This window comes from Dermacentor silvarum, chromosome 7, assembly GCF_013339745.2.
Source record: "Dermacentor silvarum isolate Dsil-2018 chromosome 7, BIME_Dsil_1.4, whole genome shotgun sequence".
In the NCBI taxonomy this organism is placed as follows: domain Eukaryota; kingdom Metazoa; phylum Arthropoda; class Arachnida; order Ixodida; family Ixodidae; genus Dermacentor; species Dermacentor silvarum.
Window position 1 is genome coordinate 101,908,802 of NC_051160.1, and position 22,012 is coordinate 101,930,813.

A 22,012-nucleotide genomic window follows, 5' to 3' on the forward strand; every position below is an offset into this window, starting at 1 on the left:
AACGACAGTCGCCAGCGATAGTGAACTTACAACATGGCCACCATGACGTATTTTCTGCCGATTGCCGCGCACAAAAGCATGGCCTTCGAGATAAGTTCCCGGTAACGCGGAGAAGCTGCCGGTAGGGGGTGCGAATTCGCTGTCGCCGTCGGAGTAGTAAACGCGCAGAAGCACATTTTATTGCGAAGCGCATTTGTGCCATCCCTGTGGACGTCGCTTTGCGGTTCCGTGTACTAAAGTCCAAACACGGCAACATTGTCGCCGCGCGCCGTACACTGTGTGTACGAGTGAAAGCTTGCGGGGGTCAGCCGACTCAATCTCGCGCGCGTGAGGGAGAAGGGGGGGAGGGGGACGGAAGCGCGCTTCCGCGCTAGGCACGGCGGGGGAGGCGAGAAAGGGAGGTGTTTACTTCGGCAGCGGCCGTCGTATCTTGAAAGCGATCTGCGATGTGGAAAAAGTGTGTGCCCGTGCGGGCTTATCTTCAAAGCGAACTGCAGACAAGGTCAATATCTCGCGTTTCTTCGTCGAAGCACTCATCCTTCGAATGTCACACCAGGTACTGGATGCGCGGACGCGTGTCGTTTCGCACAAGCGCAAGGCGTCGGAAACGTAGAGCGAGCGACACGATGGCGGCGTAGCATCGTATAGTGTCACCTAGTGTCAAGTTAGTGAAGTGAAGCGCAGAGACTTGCGCAGTAACCAGAGAGTGACGCAGCCAGCACGTTGAAAAAACAAAAAACTAAAACTTTTTTTTTTCCTTCGGCAACATCAACAGGAAAAGGAGAGTGCCGGCTTGGTGGGCTGGGCCAGCTGCAGCAAGCGGCGGGGTCAGGTTTGAATGAAGAGAAGGGGAAAGGTCACGCCCGTGGCGGCAAGGTCACTGGGTCGAGGGATGCAGGCCCGCCTCGCGCACGCTCGCACACGTGGGCTCGCTCTTGCGCCGTGAATTCAAGCGCGCCAAGCGCGACGCCGCCGCTTCGCATTCCGTCACGGTGGAGAAGGTGCTTCCGGTTGCTGCTTGCGCAAAAATGACAAAATTTGGGGCGAAATCTCTAGGTTGTCGGCGGGGAAAATTCGTTATATCGAGGGGGTCTCCCGCTGCCACTTCGTTACGTAGAGGTTTCAAATACATGTGCTTCTATGGAGTCACGGCGGGGAATAGAAAAACTTCTTTATATCTAGGAATTCGTTATATGGAGGTTTGTTATAAGCAGGTTTAATTGTACACAAATCGCTGAGGCATGCTCGGCAAATTGTCGTCTTCCAGTGGAAAGACACCCCAGGTCATAGAGCAGAGTGGCAAAACTTGCTATGATTTACTGCACTGGCACAACTTCCTAGGTTGAGTTGGATTTTTCCCAGCCACAAAATGCTGCTTCCTATTAAAGCTAACCAGAGGGAAATCTGGCGCTTCAATCACTCAGCTCCCATAAGAATGACGAGTAGTGCATGGACTTGTCTAATCCCCCTGCATGAGGCTTCATACACTGCTGTCGCTTTGTTCACTACACTCCATCTTTCTTAACTTCCAAGCATATCATATCTTTTCAAAGCGTAAGGGCACAAGTGTAATCATTGGTAATCGCTGCATTCACGTCACAACATATTCTACTGAGAACTATAAATCTGCACACTGCGATATCATTTGAGGCCAGAAATTTGACGTTCACACAAATCCGCATACACTACCCGTCGTTCAAATGCTGGCCGAAGTGCCACACTTGCTGTTCCTGCAGACACTAGAAACTGATTTCCCAATCGGAAGTACTGCACCAAGAACACCATGGTTCAAACAAAGGACTGCATGCCAGAACACTCACCGTGGCAGGCTTTCCGGAGCTCTCCGTGCTGGTCCAGAATGCGACATGCCTCGAGCGCGCATGCAATGACTGCCTCCTTCTTCTTGCCTTTCACTGATGCTTCGGCAATGATGGGGGCTCCGTTTGCTGCATCGATGGGCAGCCTGTGGAGATGACACTGAGTCAAGCTACTGGCACGTAACTCACTCCTTTACTTAACGCATTTATTGTTTTCCATACCGAAAATGCTGCAGAAGCTGCAAGAAAAGTAGCAGAGTTGCAAAATAAAACAAAATCATCACAGAAGGCAGCTTCAGGAACTCAACGCCCTAAAGAAGACATAATAGCGCGGCTGGGCAAGTTAGACAGAAAGAACACATAAACCTGGTTTAAAGAAATAAAAATAAATGCACCTTGCGGGCTTGCGCGACATTGCGAAATCACAACCCAAATTCCAGCGAAACCGAACTCTCTAAAGCAGAGGCCGCAGCACCTGGCACATTCCTTGTTAAAGCCTTGCAGCACGTTCTCACTAAAGCAGTGTTTCCGGTTCCTGTGGAACATTTTCACGGCACTCCTGCACTCTCCCTATTATCTACACTTCCCATTGCATACATTATGCTACCAGTAACAATAAATGCTTGGAAATAACACTGAACAAGAGTGATAACACAGGCTAGCTGGTACATATCGGAGTTGGAACAGCATGAAATAATGGGACAAGTAAGAACAGAAACGACAACCATTCTAAGAAAGTATGTAAATCAGAAGACACATAAAATCTACAAAGCATACAGGATATCAAAAAAAAAAAGCACAGCATGTGTTACCATGTCTTCAATCATTCTTTTTTTGATTAAATGACGCAGTACTCGATATAAAATATTACATCAATTGAAATGGCACATGGTATTAAACCATATGTAATCACCATGACCATATTCCCTTCCTCATGTGTTTCTCTCTTTCCTGTGTACAGTGTAGACCGCTTATAACGTAAGTCGCCGGAGTCGCGAATATCCGCACTATAAGCGGTACCGCACTATAACCAAAGCAACAATTTTCAAGGCCCACACATAAGCAAAACATGTGCACCGAGCCACCACGCGTATGCGACAGTCGAGGAATGCGGCTACAACGTTTGCATTCAATTTATAGTCGAATCTCATTAATTTGAACCAAATGAAGTGGCGACGCCTCCAACCGGCATTGCTCCGGCACTGCCATAGAGTAAAAGCTTAGGAGAGACCCCTCAATGTCGCGCGCGAACAAAAAAAGAAAAAAGAAAACGCGGCGGAAATTTCACCCTCTCTCACATGGCAAGGTCACCGATTCTGCGTTGCGCCGGAACATGCGTGTGCGTGCCCACGTCTCAGCCACGCTACCGTAGCCACGTGTAGGAAATGGCAGTGAACCCTTCTTTCTCCTTTATGCTTCGTCTACTTGATAGTCACGTGTTGACCTTGCACGCTGCGGCTATGGCGCAGAGGGAAGCAGCGGCGCTGTCCCAGGCAGGCGAACAAAACTGCCCACGGCGGCAAACGCCCGCTTCCCTATAACGGCAGGAAACGAAACTTCGGGGAGCTGGCGCTGGGCCGGCTGGAACACCGGCGCCAGCACGGCGGCGGGCGCGCACGGTGACAGTTGAAAGTGAGGGAGCTATGAGCGAGGGCGAGGGGCGCCACCGAAGCGGCGGAGTTGCCAAGGCGAAATCCGCTTCCCTGCCGCCCTCCTCCCTCACATTCCACGGTCTCCGCGTGCGCCCTTCGCCGTGCCGTGCCGGCACCGCCCGCTCCCTGAAGTTTCGTTAACTGCCGTTATCGTGAAGCAAGCGTTGGCCAGCGTTGGCAGTTTCGTGGCCATCGCTTGCTATGCGCCCCGTAATATTTCACGACTCGCACTCATGATTCTGGTTTCAGCCTCACTGGCTGTTCGTTTGCACCACGTGACTTTCTCCTCCACTTCGTCCCTCTTTCTTCCTCGAGCACTCCTTGGGGCGCCCATTTGAGGGGAGCGTTCGCTGTCTCCGCCGACTCCCGTACTCCCAGGCAGCCACACTGTAACCGGTATTTCGTTTCCCGCAACTGCACTACAAGCGATATGTGTATACATGGAGTGCTATGGAAAAATTAACGGGAGTCTGAAAAGACCCCACTATATCCGGTCCCGCACTATAAGCAGTTACGTTATAAGTGGTATATACTGTACTTATATTCTGTGTGCAGCATGCAATGATTGTTAGTTGCAGCTCAGCGCTTTGTCATTTGTCTTCTTGCTTGCCCCGTTCTTTCGTGCTGTTTTGACTCTAAAATGATACTTCTGAACTTTAAAAAATCCTGCTGACCTCACGCACGGCAGTTCTTCAGTGTGTGCAATAGTACATGTGCAAAGTTTCGAGCAAAAACATTAAGTACTTGCTTACAGCAAAAATTTTGAAATTTCCTTAATCCATTGCTCAAAGGACTGTTTTAAAGGCTCTGACAGCACTTCGGAAATTTTCTATGGGGCCCCGATGAACCCACAACTCAGTAACTTATTCAGCATTTTCCCTCCGAAATGTACTCTATTCCTATGAAGTTTCATCTCCGCTGAAAAATACGCATAATTGCTAAGAGAAGTCCCTGTCCTCTTTTGTGCTCTGGGCCCGTATTTTATACCATTCTATTTAGTTTTCCATCGTTCTTTTGTTATCATGCGTGCCGCCAAGGAGCCAATCTCAGCAATAACAGCAGTGCAGCAAGTCATGTACAGTAACGAGCAACAGTTCGAAAACTACAGCATCAGCGCAAAATTAAAATTTCTTCTAGCACAACTTCACAATGTGGAACTGCTTCAATACACTGAATTTATCGAACACGCGCACATACCACTTGATTTCAGCCAGCATGCCCAGGCCACAACGAAAGAGACAAATTTAGTGCCACCTTTGGTCTTCAAGCTTTTGCTTGCAACTCTCCAAGCCAATGACACAGGGCGAAGTGAACGGAAGGTCAAACGCAGTGTCCAAAAATGCGGCCTTTGGCTAGCACTCACAGTTTTTTGCACGCACTACACAAATCAACAAACAATTCTGCCTTGAAGAAAACACCGAAACAGGACAACATGGATTTGACTTTCTGTCTCAACATACATCGAAGGTAGCATTGATGCACACTTACTCAACAGTGCAGACGAAGTGGCTGTAGCCTTTCTCTTCGACGTTGTACTGCAGCTCGTAGCCTGAAAGAAAAACAAAGAAAATCACAGAATCGTTAAGGTGCAAGTCTTCAGAATGAGCAAGTGAAGAGAATCAAACATGAAACCTCCGATACCTCTGGCACTCTCCTTACCTTTAGCAACACTGTCTTACTGAACGCTTATATTCCCACTGTAAGCAGTAAAAAAAATGTGTACCTTTCACACAAAACTACCAGCGCTTAGTATCTTCATTGATGATGTGAATAAACTGCTTTTTGTTATAAATTTTGGTGATACAACTTGCCAGGCATTTAATAGAGTGGAATCTTGTTAGTTCCAACCCGCTTAATTCGAACTTCCGGTGTGTTCAACTGAGGCTGTGTTCCTGTCAAAATTATGTGCATTCAAATGTATGAACACGGCCGGTAATTCGAACACATAAGCGGTTGTAACGGTTAATTAGAACATACTGGGCCGCCGGTCATGGTCTCATCAGCTCGCCAACTCACGCCGCGACAATTCTGACCCGGCAGTGCAGCCACACACGCACCAACTGCTGCTCCAATCTCCTGTTGCAAGAACCACATTTTGCCACGTATAACCCACACCAACGACAGCAGTTTTATGCAAATTTTGCCCTATGGTGCGGCTTCACAGCAGTGAAAATTTTTCTGAAAGTGGGTCTTCCATTCCGGAACTTGCGGAACCCGTGATTCATGTGTTAGGTCAGAGCACATGCGCCACCAAATGCAGCGCTGCACGTAATTCCTTCATTTAATGAGGTTCCTTTCATTCCAACTCCATTTAATTTTAACAAATTTTCAGGCCCCTTCGAGATTAAATTATCAAAAATCGCCGGTAGAACAATGCAGTGAAGTCTGCTTATCACAGCCCCATACAATGTTGTAATAATCGCAATCACCAACTTCAGCGTCATCCGAGGTTGTACCAGCTCTACACAAAACCAAACACTGGAGTAGGATGTCGCCAGTATGTTCCTTGTTAGTGTGTTTTCCTGGCTATAATGTTATTGAAGCCTGGTGTAGTGACACTTGCAGTATTATTCAACATGCTGACATAAAAAAATTTCCCGGCTACTACTTTCACTTTCTTGCACTTGTGTGAAAAATGCTGTACAGTGATTCTACTGCACATAGCACAGACGTCAAATATATATATATATATATATATATATATATATATTTTTTTTTTTTAAGTACTGATTAAATACAAACTCTGGCTTCTTCGTAGGGGTGTGAGAATAACACATTTTCAATTTTGAAGCAAATTTGTACAATGATAACGAAGTGCAAATTGAATATTTTTAAGTTTTGCAAGAAAAGCAATTTTTTTCGTCATACAGAGGTACAAAAAAAGCAAGTTTATTGCACAGCAAATAATGTACAGAAAAGTTACACTTAGTGGTCAACAAAATTCTCTAGTACAACACTTCTGCCTGACACTGTCACAACTGCAGTTATTTAATGTTGTCAGATGAATGATAGCTGCTCGACATGCTTGGAGAGCAGCAATCCCTCCTGCAAGTTACAATTACTTCAGACAACAAAAAGACCTGCTCAATGTACACACTAGTGTCTGGTGTCGGCGGGTATCTCTACACAAGCCGAGCCAACAGTAGGCACCAGCACTCACATGAATCTTCTTTTTCACCCAAAATTTCATCATGCACACATCTTTCAACCTGCGCTTGTGGCAGTGAAAATTGATGCTGGTTGAGAGCTTATCAAAGTCTTTTCACAGTGCTGATGTGGAAGGAGCCTCTTCAGGAGCTTTCATTGTTGAGAACATCTCTGGGTTCCTTGGCGTTGAATTTTTCTTGCTTGTTTCAAAGCCGGGTTTTTAACACAGTTTACCATTGAAGCACCTTGGCGCTTCCCTGTAATACATTTTGCATGCTTCGCCACATAACACCACTGTACTGTGGCGAAGCTGACTTAAGAAACCGGCAACAGCAATTTTCGGGGGTTCGTAAACATGTATTTCGAATCGAATATTAAAAGTTTCAAATAATCGCACACCTCTACTTCTCAAACACCGTCTACATTATGAAGCCAAAATGCTTGTATATCACGTATGAAATCCACAGCAATCTCGGCAATCTCACCTTCGCGTTCAAACCAGCCTCGAAGAGTCTTCTTGGGGTCATCTATGTACAGGTCTTCGTTGTTGCCCGCAACTGCAAATGGGTTCTCGGACGAGGGATCTTCGTCTTCCGCATCGTCTCCTGGAAGGGCATAACAGAAGAGCGCTTGAGATTTTTGTAATCGAATGTCTTTGCAAAGCATGTTGTCTCATGACAGCAAGTCGCTTGGTGATGCAGGTTTCGAAGAAGTTACAGAACATGCAGCTCAACTATTTCACCTAACTAGATAATGCAGTACTGAGAACTCATCACAGTAAAAAGTTAAAAACGATATTTGGTGTCTTCCATGCATCACCAACAGTTCATTTTATGCCCATCTTCAGGATGAAAGCCCCTCCAGCGATCTTGCACTAGATGATCCCATCTTATGCCTGTAAATTTTCTTGTTTCATCAACCCACTTATTTTTCTGCTGCCCTCGACTGCGCTTCTCTTCGCTTGGTAGCCATACTGTGACTCCAATGCACCACCTATGTCCTATGGCCTGCTCAACTACATTTCTTCCTCTTAATGTCAAATAGAAGCCCATAATTGCCACTCAATTTCGAGTGCACCAAATTCCATTCAAGGTGGCTCAGTCGTAGCCTAAGGAGAGCATATTTACATTTTGCATGTATATTACAGATGGCAAGAGCTTAAACTTGCCATTAGCTCCTTAAGGCCTCTTTTTCTTTAAAAAAACAAACTAGCATAATGGCTCAATTTCACAATGTAACATGCCTATTATTATTATTAATCATGTAAGCATACATAAACACCACAAAGAAATAAAGACGAACAGGCTAGCAATTTTCTCATAAAAGGGACACCACACCTACCCACATGCTTGAAGAGAGAGAGAAAAAAAGGGAAAGAGAAGGTGAAGGAGATAAAGGAAGGAAAAAGGGAGACGAAGGGGGCATACTACAAACACATCACACAGTCACATGCAGAGTACGAGCGATATAGACGAAAGTTTATCCCCATGGCTGGCAAGAATTCCAGCACACCTTTGTGAGCCTCACACCAAGTTAAAGTACAACTTTTTGAAAAGAAGAAATCATCAAGTGCTGTTTGAGCAAGACTAAGTTGACGGAAATTACTAAGCAGCACACAGTGAAAACTGTGGAAAGTTGGACATTCTAACAGCAAGTGCCTAATATGCCTAAATAACATGGTTAGAACACAGAACTATCACTCCAAATGATGTAAAAAATAAAGTTAAATAAAAGCAATGATAATAGGATGTCTACTACTATCTATGTTGTGAACCAAAAACACATAATTTCCTCTGCACGCAAAACGCCATTAAGATAGTTAAACCTCAATATAAAAAACTTCATTATACCGAAATTCTTGATATAACAAAGTATTTAACTTTTTATGACTTCTTGTCCATCGAACACTACGTATCTCGAGCCTCAATATAACAAAGTGTGTTTCACACAATTTCAATATAACAAAAATTTAACTGCTGCCGCCGCGAAGGAATACCAGGACAATAAATGGAAACTTCTGTGGATGCACATGGTCAAATGGTTGAATCACATGCAGCTGCTTGCAGACAAAGCTCTCATACCGCACGCCGCGCGACTGCCGAAGCAGAGCAGCGTCATGTTCTGTAAAAGGTCACGCCCTGTGCGATGTATGCTTTAGGCGCGAGTGAAAGCGTGCGAGGGTGAGCCGAGCAGTGTGGTGGCTTTATGATCGCCGCCTTCCCGCGCGAGCAAGGGGACAGGGGCGTAGCGAGCTCGCGGTAATGCAATCAAACGCACCACGCAAAGGCGGAGAGGGAGCTGGAGGAGGTAGTGGGGGGCAGGTTGGCATGCATCTCCTTTTCTAGCACCGACTTGGCTGCACATGACTGTCAGTGGGCTTGAGCACAGAGGTAATCTGCTACGCGTGCAAAGCTGGGCAAGCTCAAATGGCGTGGCATCATGTGCTATCTTCTCGCTCATTTAATACTGGAGGTTGCATAATTTCGAGTTTCAGAGACGCATTGAAGCAAGAGGCAGACGAAGCATTCGCTCCAGTGCTTTTCATGACAGCGTCGTCATACTGTGAGCGACACTATCAGCCTCAAGGTGGAGGGGAGTGGACGCAAAAGCGTGGCTGGCTTCACTTTGTACCGCCAATGTCAAGATATCGTCGACATGGCATGAAACCATATCTTTCGTCACCAACTCCCAAATTCAATAAAATGATTTCTCAAATTTTCAAATTTGCTTTTTCCGATTGCCCAATAATTTGGAAAATTTTGCAGCCCATTCCATGTAAGAAAAATGCATCTTGAACTGTACTTATTTGCATAAAAGGTCGAATTTCAATATAACGAAATTTCCATATACCGAATCAAATGGCCAATTTTACTGATTTCGTTATATCGAGGTTTAACTGTAGTGGCAAAATACCCATCACGAAGTGGTCTCGTCACCAGTCAAACAGTGGTGATCGCTTATGATGAGCTGAGGTCGTCAAGCTACCAATTGTGCACCTAGGTTGCAAAAACACCTGGGACATCGAGGTGCTGTTTTCTTCTTCTGCTCCTTCTTTTCTTGTACAGCTGTGGCTTATAAGCATTCATCCCTGACGGCACAAAACACTCCCAAAATGTGGTCCTCTCGCACTATTTTTCACTACTTCAGATGCATGACAGCGCTACATACCCAAGCCCCAGTCAACGCCACCTTCCTCTTCCTTGGTCTTGTCGGCTTCAGCTTTGGCCTTGGCTTCAGCTTCCTTCTGCCGAGCTTCCTCTTCTTGCCTCTTGCGCAGTTGCTTTATTTCTGAGACCGTGAGGTCAGATTCGTCTTCCTGGTCGTCGTCTGGTCCCTGGGACAGACACAAAGCATCGTTACACAAAAGCAACATTATTCAATTTCTAAGACAACATCCCTTTCAAAACATTTCGTATGACTCTGCACCGAAGGCATTGAAGTATACCGCAGGCAGCATTCCAAGCACTGTGCAAAGATAACTAGCTTGTCAGAGCACCAGAAACGTTTTCGGACATATAGTACTCCGACACGTCCGTGCCAAGTCGCACAAAATCTTGCAAAAGTGTTTGATTGCCCGCAAATACAGCCCCAGTTGACAAGATGAAAGATAAAATTCTTATCCTAATCCGCCTGACTGCACAACAAAGCTACAGTCTAGGCAGTTGGTCGGTGACAATTCTCCCTTTTTGCCCGCTTCAACACTCCCCAGGGCTAATCTTGCACGCATACTCAAATACCCAAAGGACGTGAATGGGGGGGGGGGGGCAGCCACCACTGTAGCAAAATTGGTAGAATGCATGCATCATGCAGAAGTTGTGGGTTTAGCTTCCATTGGCATCAAGCAGTCTTATCCCCTCCACTTTCTTTCCCTTTTTATCATTATTTCTACACTTTCAATTAAAATAAGAAAACATGGTTAATTTCCTTAACGGTTTCCTTGACGTCATTGTCTGTTGGCTTCTAAAGCACAATCAGTCAGACTTTTAATATTGTGCGAGCGTCAACTGCACGCTATGTCAGTGCCGTATAATGACAAGAAGTGTCGAGATCGGCGATATTACGCACACATGCGCAATGCACTCTTTAGTGTAAGTGTCGTCTGCCAAGCTATTCCTTTTAGGGTTGAGCACACCCCTGCCTTTGTTACCCGTGAGGTGCCATTGTTGACACGAATTACTGACAATACCTCGCACAGGCTGATAAGACCTTTCTTTTTTGTCTCCTCTTGTGCATGCATTGTTCCTGCGATAAGAAAAAAAAAGTGTACCACAAATGCCAAATCTTACTCGTGCACTTGTTCGGCCCGCTTTTTGTAAATAGGGTCAAGCAGATAACTGGTACTGTGTGCGTCCTCCTAGAGTGAACCATGTAGCAGGCGGTACTTGCACTAGAGGGTGTACTGTGCGCTTGCGTGAAATATCCCTGATCTCACTGTCTCTTGCTGTTATAAGGCACTGACCGCCAGCTGATTGCACACATAAATATAATACAGTTTACCTTCTACGTGAACAGCTGACTATTACACTTATCACAAACCAGTTTTCAAAAGCTCTCTGTAATTCATTGAGCAGCTTCACTGAACAGCACTAACATAGCACTAGAAAATCTACTATGTCATTCATGAATTATGAGTGAACTGATCTCGCACCTCGAGTATAAAGTTTCGCGAGCTGCCACCAAACTTGACCATGTACCCAACTCTGAGCCGCTTGTAAGAACGGGCTCGCACAGGATTCTTGTTCACGGAGGTGCCGTGCGTGCTGTCAAGGTCGTAAAGGTAGAAACCTGAAAAGTAAGCAAGATTAAACTGAGCAACATAAAAGTTACTTAAGGCAGTCAACACAGACTGAAGCCTTTCAAAGTCAAACATCCATTAACACAGGCACCATCAGCATGCAACGTGAAGAGGATATAAGTGATCAGAGCACCTACTATGTGTAATTACATGCAAGTGTGACATGTAATCACTCTGTATATCCAGTTTCTAAGCATGAAGTAGTCCCACGTGTTCATTTCCGAGTGAGAATTAGGCCGCTGTTACAAATGCAGGTGAAACTGGGAACGCAACTACGCATCGGCATAGTTTCAGAAGTCTTCGCATTTGAATTTATGCCGATAGTACTATACCTTCACTTAACGGTAAAGTGCCACTTATTCATTGCGTGATTTATATGGTCCAACGTCCCAAAGCTACACTGGAGCTATTACGGTAGCCCGTAATGGAAGACACTGAATTAATTCTTGACTAACTAGGGTTCTTTAAAGGGCCCTTCACCAGGCCACATAGCAAATTTGGGTTATACGCTGGAAGTTGTTACGTGCCCTCTAAGCAGTGTTCTACCGAAATAATTTTTCAAATTAGTTCATTAAAGCAGAGATATAAATATTTCAAGTGCCGTGAACCCATGATTTCAGGAGGCGAGCATCACCGCCAACATAGACACTCTCTCCACTTGCTCCGTGTAGCCTCCGCAAGTGAAATTCCTTCCCCGTGTTCTCCCATACCGGAGCAGGAGGATCGCCTGACGAATACGTCATGGGCCCCGCCTTCCGTTTTTTTTGCCCTCTTTCTCAGGTTTTTTTGCCGAGTGGCAGACTCGCACGAGTGTGCCTCGAGCGCGAACTGTTGCGCGTCTTGTTTCGCGTAGCAGATAGCTTTGCGCGCTCTGCACGAGAACACCTGATTGGCGGCATAAGTCAGTGCCACAATCACAAGCATTGAGGCAGACGCGAGAGGATGAAAGACCATGATCACAGTGCTGAAACACGGCAGAAAATGACATAGTTTCGTTCTCTGCATGTGCGACTGCACAACGTGGGAAGAAGTAAACGAAACGGAAGTACATCTCTCTTGCTACAGTACGAAGCAAAACAAAAACACGCAGACATTCTGTTTGGATGTTTTATCAGTTCTCTAAACTTTAATTGGTCTATTGAAGCAACAGATTAAACAAACAACTGACGTTGCCTCGAATAATTCTCGCAGTGGCGTGTCACTGCGAGCGACATCACAGCACTGCCATGTATGTAGGCGCACTTGTGCAATTGACGTAGACTCTCCAGCTGGGAGCGCGGAGCCCGCGAGGAGAAGGGCAAACGCCATTTGGTTTGAAACTTAAGCCCTTTCCGCGGTGCGTAGGAATGTAATACTTAGCATACACCACCATTAGCGCGCATTGTATGCACTGTACTTGTCAGCTCAAAAATGGCCTCCAAGCAGACAGACCTCCAAGTACACGAGCATTTTTGCATTCCACCCACCATTCAGTGTGGCTGCCGCAGCCGAGATTCAAACCCACAACCTTGTGCTCAGTAGCAAAATGCCACAGCCACTGAGCCACCGGAGCAGCTTGATAAATAATTTTCTACAAAGACTGTAACTAAACTACACAGTTAAAACTTCAATCACACATCAGCAACGTGTCCCCCCATTCCCGTGCAAATTGAATATTGATGCTATGTATAGTTCTCCAAGGACACCACGCAAAGTATCAACTTCATATAACACCCCTAAACTGGAAGAACACAATCATTTAGTAATTTAAAATTATTTACAAAGCTACTGAATAACCCACACACATCAAACTTTCAATGCACATTCCCTCTAACATGGCCACCATTCTCTCCAAATATATAAAACAGATGCCACCTTTGCTTCTCCGAGCACAACGGGCAAACTTTGTAAGCGTTTCATATAACACTTATAAAGAGGCAGAAAATTTAGCATTTTTCATTTAGCCCCTAATTAATAAGCACACTTTAAAATATTCCAGCACATCTTCATTAACGTGCATCCCTCCCCCTTTCCTTCAAATATAAACTCAGTGAATAGTCCTTCCAGGGCACTGGAAAAATGCGCGTAAGACATTTTCTAGCACTTGCAAGCACACTAACAGCTTCACCGTAAAAAGCAAAAGCATTTTTGCTCTCTAAGTGGCAAGGAAGGCAAGTGAATGCAGTGCTGTATGCGCATGTTTGCATGTGACCACGTCAGTCTGCATTTTGGTCCTTGTCATGCCGCTGTTTAGACAGGGAAGCATACATTCAGAGCTAGCACTGAATCTGCATGCCCTGGCCCACTGCCAATGCAGCAAAACAAAAACTTAACTTTTTCTGATTGTAGCGGCACCTGAGTTATCATGCTGCTGGGCAAGCACAGTCGAAAAAGTTGAACAGTGTGCTCCAGGATGTCCAAATTATTGACTGTCATCCATTACGTATATGGGGGCTAGTTACAGCAGCAGCATGATGTCCAAATAATTGAGCGCATCTCAATTTTCGTCATGCAAAAAGAATTGGTCGGTGACTGCAAATGACTCAGAAAGTTTAGTTAATCTCTAATATAACCTACAAAAAAATGCATAATACCGTGCTAAATTGTGATAAACATTTCTTGCTCGCATGTTCCCCAAGTGGTCTCAACCACATGTCAAGGTGGGCTGCTGGCACCATATTGAAACATTAACTGAACCTATCAACCTCGCATATCAGGCGGGGGGTCATTTTGAGGCTAAGCATTTTATCAAAAAGCCTCGCCTTATAGGTATTCATACAAAAACAGGTACATCAGTCCAGTAGCGCACCCAGGATCTCTGCCAGTCTGTTGACAGTTTGCCAATACTATCTAAACAGCACTAATTTCAATTTCTTCATGGGAAATTGTCAAAAAATGCACTTTTTGCGAGTGTGCAGACGACTGCGCATCTTACATCTTAGTTGTAGTACTCAAATGCGCAAGGAAAGAAAAGGGGTTAAACAAAAGGGGGAGTTAAGTCGGCCTCGGGGGGGGGGGGGGGGGGGGGTTACAACCCCCGAAACCCCCCCCCGTCGGTGCGCCACTGCATCAGTATACAGAAATAGTCTTTTTATATACAAAAGATCAAATATTTGCCCAACTGAAAGCTAAAACATGGCAAAAATTATATTTCTTTCGAAGTTAGGAAGACTGCTTGTTACTCGGCCGGAGATCTGAGGGACAGCTCTGCAGGCCTGCTAGCAACCACTTGCTCTACAACTTTCCTGCCTCTATCCAGCCCTACGCCAGGAGGCTGGCCTGGCTCTGCATACTTATGTACTTCTGTTCTAAATTTTAGACAGCAACCTGAAGCAGAGATATTATATGCAAGTGATGAGTACAAGTAGGCAGGCAGGCGACAATGAACCGAAGAAACTTATGCCCTACACTGGGTGAACCTGCACAAGCAAGAGAAGCACAACTTGGCAGTCGTGATAGTTATGGACAGTTGGTCGTCATTTTAACTAAACACAGCTCACAACTGGCCCCCTATTTACGTGCAGCAATGAGCCTTTTAGGCAAATGAGTGGTGACTGCAGTATTTCGGAAACTTACTACACATGTTGCTGTTAATTTGATTAGGCAGGGCTGCCTTTCCACAAATGTCTTCGAGCATGTTTAACACAAGGACAGAAGCATGCTAACACTGACAGCACTGCAAAAATAACAAAAGTGCAAAAGAAAAGAAAATGTGTGGCGGCATTAACACAGAGATGGATCCACGACGAACCTGATGTGCCCGACTCCCCAGCCCGGAACTGCACCACGGCGTGGTAGCGTGATATGGACGGGTGCTCCAGAACGACGTCGCAGTCGTCCTTTCGACCGATGACAAGGTAAGGCTTGTCCAGTGGGAAGTTTGACACAATGACGCCTCCCTTGAGCACTTGGAAGTTGTACTCCCGGTCTGGTACACCACTCCAAGGGGGCTCCTGGCAACGGAACAAAGATTGCAGAAGTGGCTTCGGCAGGCAAAAACGTTGCGATCATGAGAGCAGACCATTATCAAAATGTAATTTCACTTCAGTCAGAAAACAATTTAACACAAGAAACAGAGCAATCATTAGGGCCAGAAGCCTCTAGCATGGCACACACCGGAATGAAAGAAAGCACTTCAGGAAATAGTATGGTGACCTGTGCTCTTATCCCAGCAAATTTAAATGCACTTTTTGCACTGCCTTATTTTCGCTCATATTTCCCATAAAGGTCTTTTTGTTTGGTCCACGTCATTCAATAAGACACATAGCATCGCTGCTTACTCAGACTAAGCAGCAAAAACAAAAAAAAAACATCATCACAAGTGCACTTCACTAGGAGGAATGTGATGTTGCTCTGCTATTATCAGTAATCAGAAAAACCAGGCAAGCAACATGACGCCAGGCATCACATTATTGCCTTTAGTCTTATTTTTCTTGAGTTATATTTAATTTATGCAATGTTAGTTATATGCAACTACAGTGAGAAAAGTGCAGGATCTACAGCCATACAGCATGTTTCAACATCGATAAAATTAGTGAACATTATAACTGAAAACGAAAACTGGTAAGCTCACTGCTGAAAAATTAACCGGAAAAGCTGGTTAAAGTTCACGTGGAAAAATATATTCATAAAAAAATATATTATTGGGCAGAAAAAAGTATAACAAACTTGAGGAAAATAAAAACCAAGAATGCTGAAACCTAATTAGTATGTATCGCCTTGTCAAAAATTTGTTCTATGTGGTAACCCTGAAATATCTTGTGATGTAATGACAGTCAGTATGTGTAAATGCAATTGCATTAGAAGTTTCATTGCATGAAAATTTTCAAAGAAATGCAATCTTACAGCCAAACTTCAGCGAGACCAAAGCAGCAGCGAGTACAAAACCTTGATTTAAAGTAGTTGAACAAAGATGTAGACCCATGTACAGGCATACAAGAAATGCAGTAAAAGCATTTGCTGTGTCTTCCGAGTTCATACTGTTCCCAGAGATGATGTGTCCCAAATTACAAAGCGGCTGGCTTAACTGAGAAGCTCTGTAAAGTACACCTAGTGCTGAGGATATTAAACCAGACCAGGTGCTGCCATTATGCAATAATTATTCACAACCCCTACCATTATAAATGATAAACTTTCCCCTTCCCCCACAAGAAAAATTACATACATTTATCAAGTTAATTTAAACAGGAAGGTGATAAAAACTTGCAGTCACTACCAGAACTGAAAAAAAAAAAAAACTGAACTGTGTTTGACCAGTGACTAGATGCATTCAAATTCATCTTTTTTCTTCCGAAGGAGTGGCTTAATTGGCAATGGATTGTATATACGAGAAGTTGCACCCTGCTTACACAAATGTTACTATTAACTATTTAAGCGTACCATATGCATGTAGCATGCTGAAAAATTTGGTGTATTGAATTTTACTTCATAGTGCATTATCATAAATATTTAGCGCTTTAACATACGCAATTCAATTCAAAACGAGAACTAAATTACGGTTAACTTACCAACAATGGACACTTCTTAGGAATCGCTTATGTGAAAACTGCTCACGTGAAAGAACTCTGATGGCCTTTGCTCTCACAAGAAAGAAAATATCTGCGGCTTTCAGAGCTTTGCAATATTTTTTAATAACACAACTGGAATAAACAAACAAGAATACCTCAAGACGAGTAGCTCATATCCTGAAGGAACGCCAGTATAAGTGCCATATTAATATTTTCAGACATGCTTTTTTTCCCCTGTACCACACAAGAGCAGAATTCATTACCAGACTGCGTGGTCACTGCGCCATCATCATCTTTTTTTTTACACTGCTCCAAGAACATGTGTTTCTATATGAAAACTGATCCCCTGTGTCATGTCAAAGAATATTTTTCATATGCCTCTCTCGACAGCGCTTCGTTTTGTTCTTATTCATATTGTTTCCCCTCTACAATAATTCGCTATTAGGGCACTGTATGGTATTTGTGTAAATAAAAATTAACCATTATCTACAGTTCTTTTTTCTTCGTTACCTCTTGAATCACAAACATAGCTTTAGCTCAGTGATCCACTTTCACCTAATCACACAATGCTTTGGCTGGTATAACATCGGAATTTATTTTATTTTATTCCTTTCTCATCATCCACCACCCACAACCAGCTGATCGTGGTTATCTGATAACATAGACAGAGCGCTGTTTGGACCACTGATGAAGCACAAAGAGGAATACAATCGGTACATTATCCTGGTCCCTCTTTGGTGCTGTAGTATAGTAAGTGGGACAGACATGCTTGGGGAACCACCTTTTTCAGTTTGGCTATTTGGGCTACGTGAAACAGCTCACCTGATTTTTGTATCTCTAGTAGTCCCTTCAAAACTAAATTTGATTCATAAAAAATTATGGCACATTTTCATGAAAGAATGAGCTCCCAACCAAAATCAACTAAGAAAGCTGGGTGTCTGATAGTAAGAGCCAAGTTGAGTGAATTTTGCAAAGTCTAAAACAAGCAGAGATTACTTGAACGCTCGCAGAGAATCTCTTGTGTTAGGGCTGAAAGGTGCGCAAGTTGGCGTCTATCAACGATTATACAAAAAATTAGCGCAACGAACGAGGAGCAAGAAAAGAAGCAACGAACACATTCTCTTATCTCTGTTGAGGGTGAAAACTGTGTCAGTCACGAGTGGCATTGTTTGGGTTTCGATTCTGGTTAATCAGCTCATATCACCCTTTTGTGTCGTTCTTGCTGATTACACACGTGTTTTGTTTTCTGCTGCTCTGTATTTTTCGTTGTTGTTGCAATCATACTCACACCTGCCACTACGAAAATAACACACTTTAGTTGCAAGCTCTGTGTTTCTGTCATCTGCTTCTAGTTCTTAGTCCGTATATGTTGCATTTTTTCTCATCTAATAGGGCATGCCAGGTGCAAAATGTCACCAACTCTCAAAGTGAGCAAAATAACACCAGCAGCGAAGCAATTCCTGCTCGAACCTCAGTCATTGGCTGCAGGAGTTACACAAATTGTGCCTATGTCCCTAATTCAGTCATGTCCCCTCCACATGACTGATGGCAAGTAACCGTGGTGTACAACTCTTTCTCTCTCCTTTCTATTCTCATCGGCATGCTTGAGGGTGCACTTGATATAAAGCGTGCTGCATCAAGCCTCCCAATGATGGCACAATGTTTACTGGAGCTGAACTAATTATCCCTGAGTTGCTGCAACCATTAATAGTAGAAGGAAGGCTACACTCGCCAAATCAAATAAAATATATATTGACGTTTTGATTCTCGTACGGGTGCCTCGATCACAAAACAAATGCACAGCAACGGCGATTATACACGCACTTGACGTAACATCTTTTGACTTGACAAGTGCATATGTAATCACTGCTGCTGTGCATTTGTTTTGTGATCAAGGCAGCCGTACAGGCGCCAAAACATCGGTATATATTTTATTTGATTTGGCCAATGTACGCTTATTTCACTATGACCTTCCCTCGCCAGACGATTTTTCATCAAACCCTTGACTGCGACGATTAATACTGCTTGTTTTGTGTGCACTTTAACGCGCACTTCTGCAAGAGGTATGCCGAAATACGCTTTCCAGGCAGTATGTATTGTGTGGCTCACTGATAACAAATTTTTTTCCCTCTGGCGAGTGTAACCACGCGAAAATTTTCAGAACATTATTAGGCACTTTTCTACACAGCTGTGCAGTACACTGACATGGCTTCAACCGGCATTTGCAGCTAGAGCGCCAGCAAAGTGAGAGGCGAACATTAAAGTTTTTACTTTAACAGTGGACCACATTGTGCATACATACTTTGGCCATCTGAATTGCCTTGAGTTTACCTAAGCTTGTCACGGAAGCGTCCAACACTGATAAAAGCGTGCACCTTCAATAATCGCTTAGCATTTTGTTGTTTGTTTTTTCGTGTACCCTGGATCGCCGTTCTTCTAGTTGTCATGTAACTGCTAATGACCAACCAAACGCGACAGAGAGGGGCAGGGAGAGGAAGGGAGGTTAAACAAACAACAAACGCACCTCATACGGCACATCGGTGGGCGTCGGTTTCGGACCCGGTGTCGTGGACTCGGCGCTCGCTTGGGGTTCCCCACTTCCAGCGGGCGATGAGGAGGAGGCTGGCAGTTCGATGCACTGCGGCAGAGGTGTGATGCCCGTCTTTAGCACCTTCTGCTTTCCCGGCCTGGGGCCGATCAGCGGCATTTTGAACGACGCGCGGCAGGGAGCGTCCGTTTTGGACGACGACACCTCGGACGCATCCGAGCCCCCCTCGCCGTCGGTTTGCATCGGCTCCGGGTTCCTGTCACTCGCGGATGACGAACTGACGGCTCCATTGTCGCTCTGTGCGGGCACACTGCTGTCGGCGACCGCCGTCGCGTCGTCTTCGGCCTGCGGCGGAGGCCGGGTTGCGGTTGTTGTTGACACTTCGGAGTCCATTGCGAAAGATCGCGCACTTTGGCGTCGATGGCCTGCAGGTGAATAGCTCGAGGCTCACGCTCTCATCGCGAAACAAACGGCTTAGAATTGTTGCACGGGACGCACAAATGCACTTAACGTTTCCAGTGCGCGACGCAAGATCGTGCAAATTTTGCCACTAGAGGCGGCCATTTTGTTAGTGCGGAGGTTGCCTGAGACAAGTTCTTTTTCGCCGATCGCCGACAGATTCTCCGTCGTGTTTCGCATACACACAGAGAATACTTTTCAGTCCTGAACATGTGGTCCTGAATAACGCTGTATGACTTACACTGTAGATTTTGCGGTTATTTACAATTTCTTTTTGACATTTAACGTTAATAAAAGTGAATGGAAGAGCGTGTGTGATATTTATTTCGTGCCTGATTTCGGTTTTGGTTCGGTTTTTCGTACCAAATACTTTACTCGCGCTCAGTAATAACTGATTTTAAATGACGAGTTCAGCAGTCGATGTTCGATAGCGAAGCTTCACTAGACCAGTGCAACTTGAAGTAACATGTGCGACTGATCCACTGCTTCGGAGTTCATTTCACAGCACGCGTACAGATACTCGGTATAACGAAATAGACTGCAAATTAATGCAATTGGTGTCTTCGGCGAAATAAAGAGTTTCGCGTGCCCCGTTAACGTATGCATATGTGGAATTGTAAGTGGTGAACGTCCAACGGGAATCAAAGTACCCCTCCCATATCCAAAATTATAGTCTCATGCAGAAGGCCAGTAGTACCTAAGCCTGGCCGGCGCTGATACGACGTGAGTCGGTTAAGGGTCATTTTAAAAATAAAAATAAATAAAAATGTTCTGAAATTATGTGAGTTAAGTTTATGCCTGATAGAGCAGCGTAATCAACGCAGGCCCACGTGCAAGACCTCTGGACTGGACTGAACTGGAAAACCGCCAAATTACTTTACGCTTTATATCGCTGCGGAGTATGACCGCATCCAACAGCTAGCGAGCGTGTTATTTAACAAATTAATTAAGTAAGTATTTAATTAGATAAATTTTGCGTGAATTCGCGAAGAGAGCCGGGCATTATCACCCAAACCGACATCCAGGCTTAGTTTGCAACTAGCACAAACGCGTTAGAAACGTGCAGTACTCACTAGTAAGGGGGAGCGGCCACAGCGTCTTACGCAGCCATGCATTTACACATGCCGGAACGTGCACCGCGTTTGCCGACGCCATCACATGACTGCTGAGAGAGTATACCCCCCGTATTCATAAACGCTCCTCGACTTGAACTTGACTTGCCACCGCCTTGGGCAGCGCGTTCGAAACGCGTTGAAGGTAAGGCGGAGAGGCCACAGCGTCTTACACCAGCTTCTTACACGGGCCGTAACGCGCTAGAAACGCGGCCTTTCGTTAATGTTGGGTATTTATTGCCATCGTGGTGCGTGTGTGTCTATGTGCGCTTCGTGGCGTAGTAGTTAGCGCCACGCGTTCGGAAGCGAGGGGTCCCTGGTGCGATTCCGCGCTACGGATACAACTTTCGGATTTTTTTTTTTCATAAAACGCCGGAAGCGTTCTCCGGAAGCCGGAAGCTGGCTTCCGGAACCGGAAGTGTAAACGGAACAAGTGTTACCCGTTTGTAAAACGTAGGCGAAATCCTGTGTAGTGGGCCAGTGGGGTCAGCGCTTTTGCAGAGGGAGGGACAGTGTGGGAACGCTGGCATGATGAGTGGCATGCATCGGAGCCAGCTGTGGATGAAGACGTCGAACGCGCGAGCAGTACGTGCACGAGCGCGTCTCTGTGACCACGTGACTTTTTTGCTCGTAGAAGCATCGACGGTATGTCATTGTGCGATGAGGCATATAAGGCTTTCGCCTTAAAGTATATATAATCGCACCACGCGCTTCGCTAGGCCTAGAATACTGCGTCGCAAGCCTGCATATATATGCGCGCTGATGGACAAAAAGAAAAGCTGTTCTACCCACGCATCACGTACGATCGCGGTATTGACTGCAGTCGATAACGCGATGGGACTCGACGAGAGAATCATTGATTGCGATAGCTAAGTATTAAAACAAATGTCGCAGTTTCACCCGAAAGGCGAAGCATTAATTGCGATAGCAAATTAGTGGAGAGCTATACGGAGTAAGGATAGTAGTTTTATCAACTTGGACATGCAGCAGCACCAG

General features: G+C 45.0%; 1 protein-coding gene across 1 annotated transcript; it reads right to left on the reverse strand.

Annotated features, from left to right (window-relative positions):
- Nucleotides 1-1,788: 1,788 nt before the first annotated feature.
- On the reverse strand, nucleotides 1,789-20,030 carry LOC119458324 (kanadaptin-like). The gene is made up of 7 exons (XM_037720155.2): nucleotides 19,422-20,030; nucleotides 15,142-15,343; nucleotides 11,265-11,401; nucleotides 9,785-9,950; nucleotides 7,102-7,221; nucleotides 4,958-5,018; nucleotides 1,789-1,963 (listed from the first exon to the last, which is right to left on the reverse strand). The coding sequence occupies exons 1-7, from the start codon at nucleotides 19,836-19,838 to the stop codon at nucleotides 1,789-1,791; spliced, it is 1,278 nt and encodes a 425-aa protein (XP_037576083.1). The 5' UTR covers nucleotides 19,839-20,030.
- Between the last annotated feature and the right edge of the window lie 1,982 nt (nucleotides 20,031-22,012).

Coding starts and splice junctions, on each gene's coding strand:
- LOC119458324 (XM_037720155.2), bottom strand. CDS start 19,838: ATGGACTCCGAAGTGTCAACAACAACCGCAACCCGGCCTCCGCCGCAG. Junction 9,951..11,264: donor CGCGAAACTTTATACTCGAG/GTGCGAGATCAG, acceptor TGTCTGTCCCAG/GGACCAGACGACGACCAGGA. Junction 7,222..9,784: donor TGGCGTTGACTGGGGCTTGG/GTATGTAGCGCT, acceptor ATGCCCTTCCAG/GAGACGATGCGGAAGACGAA.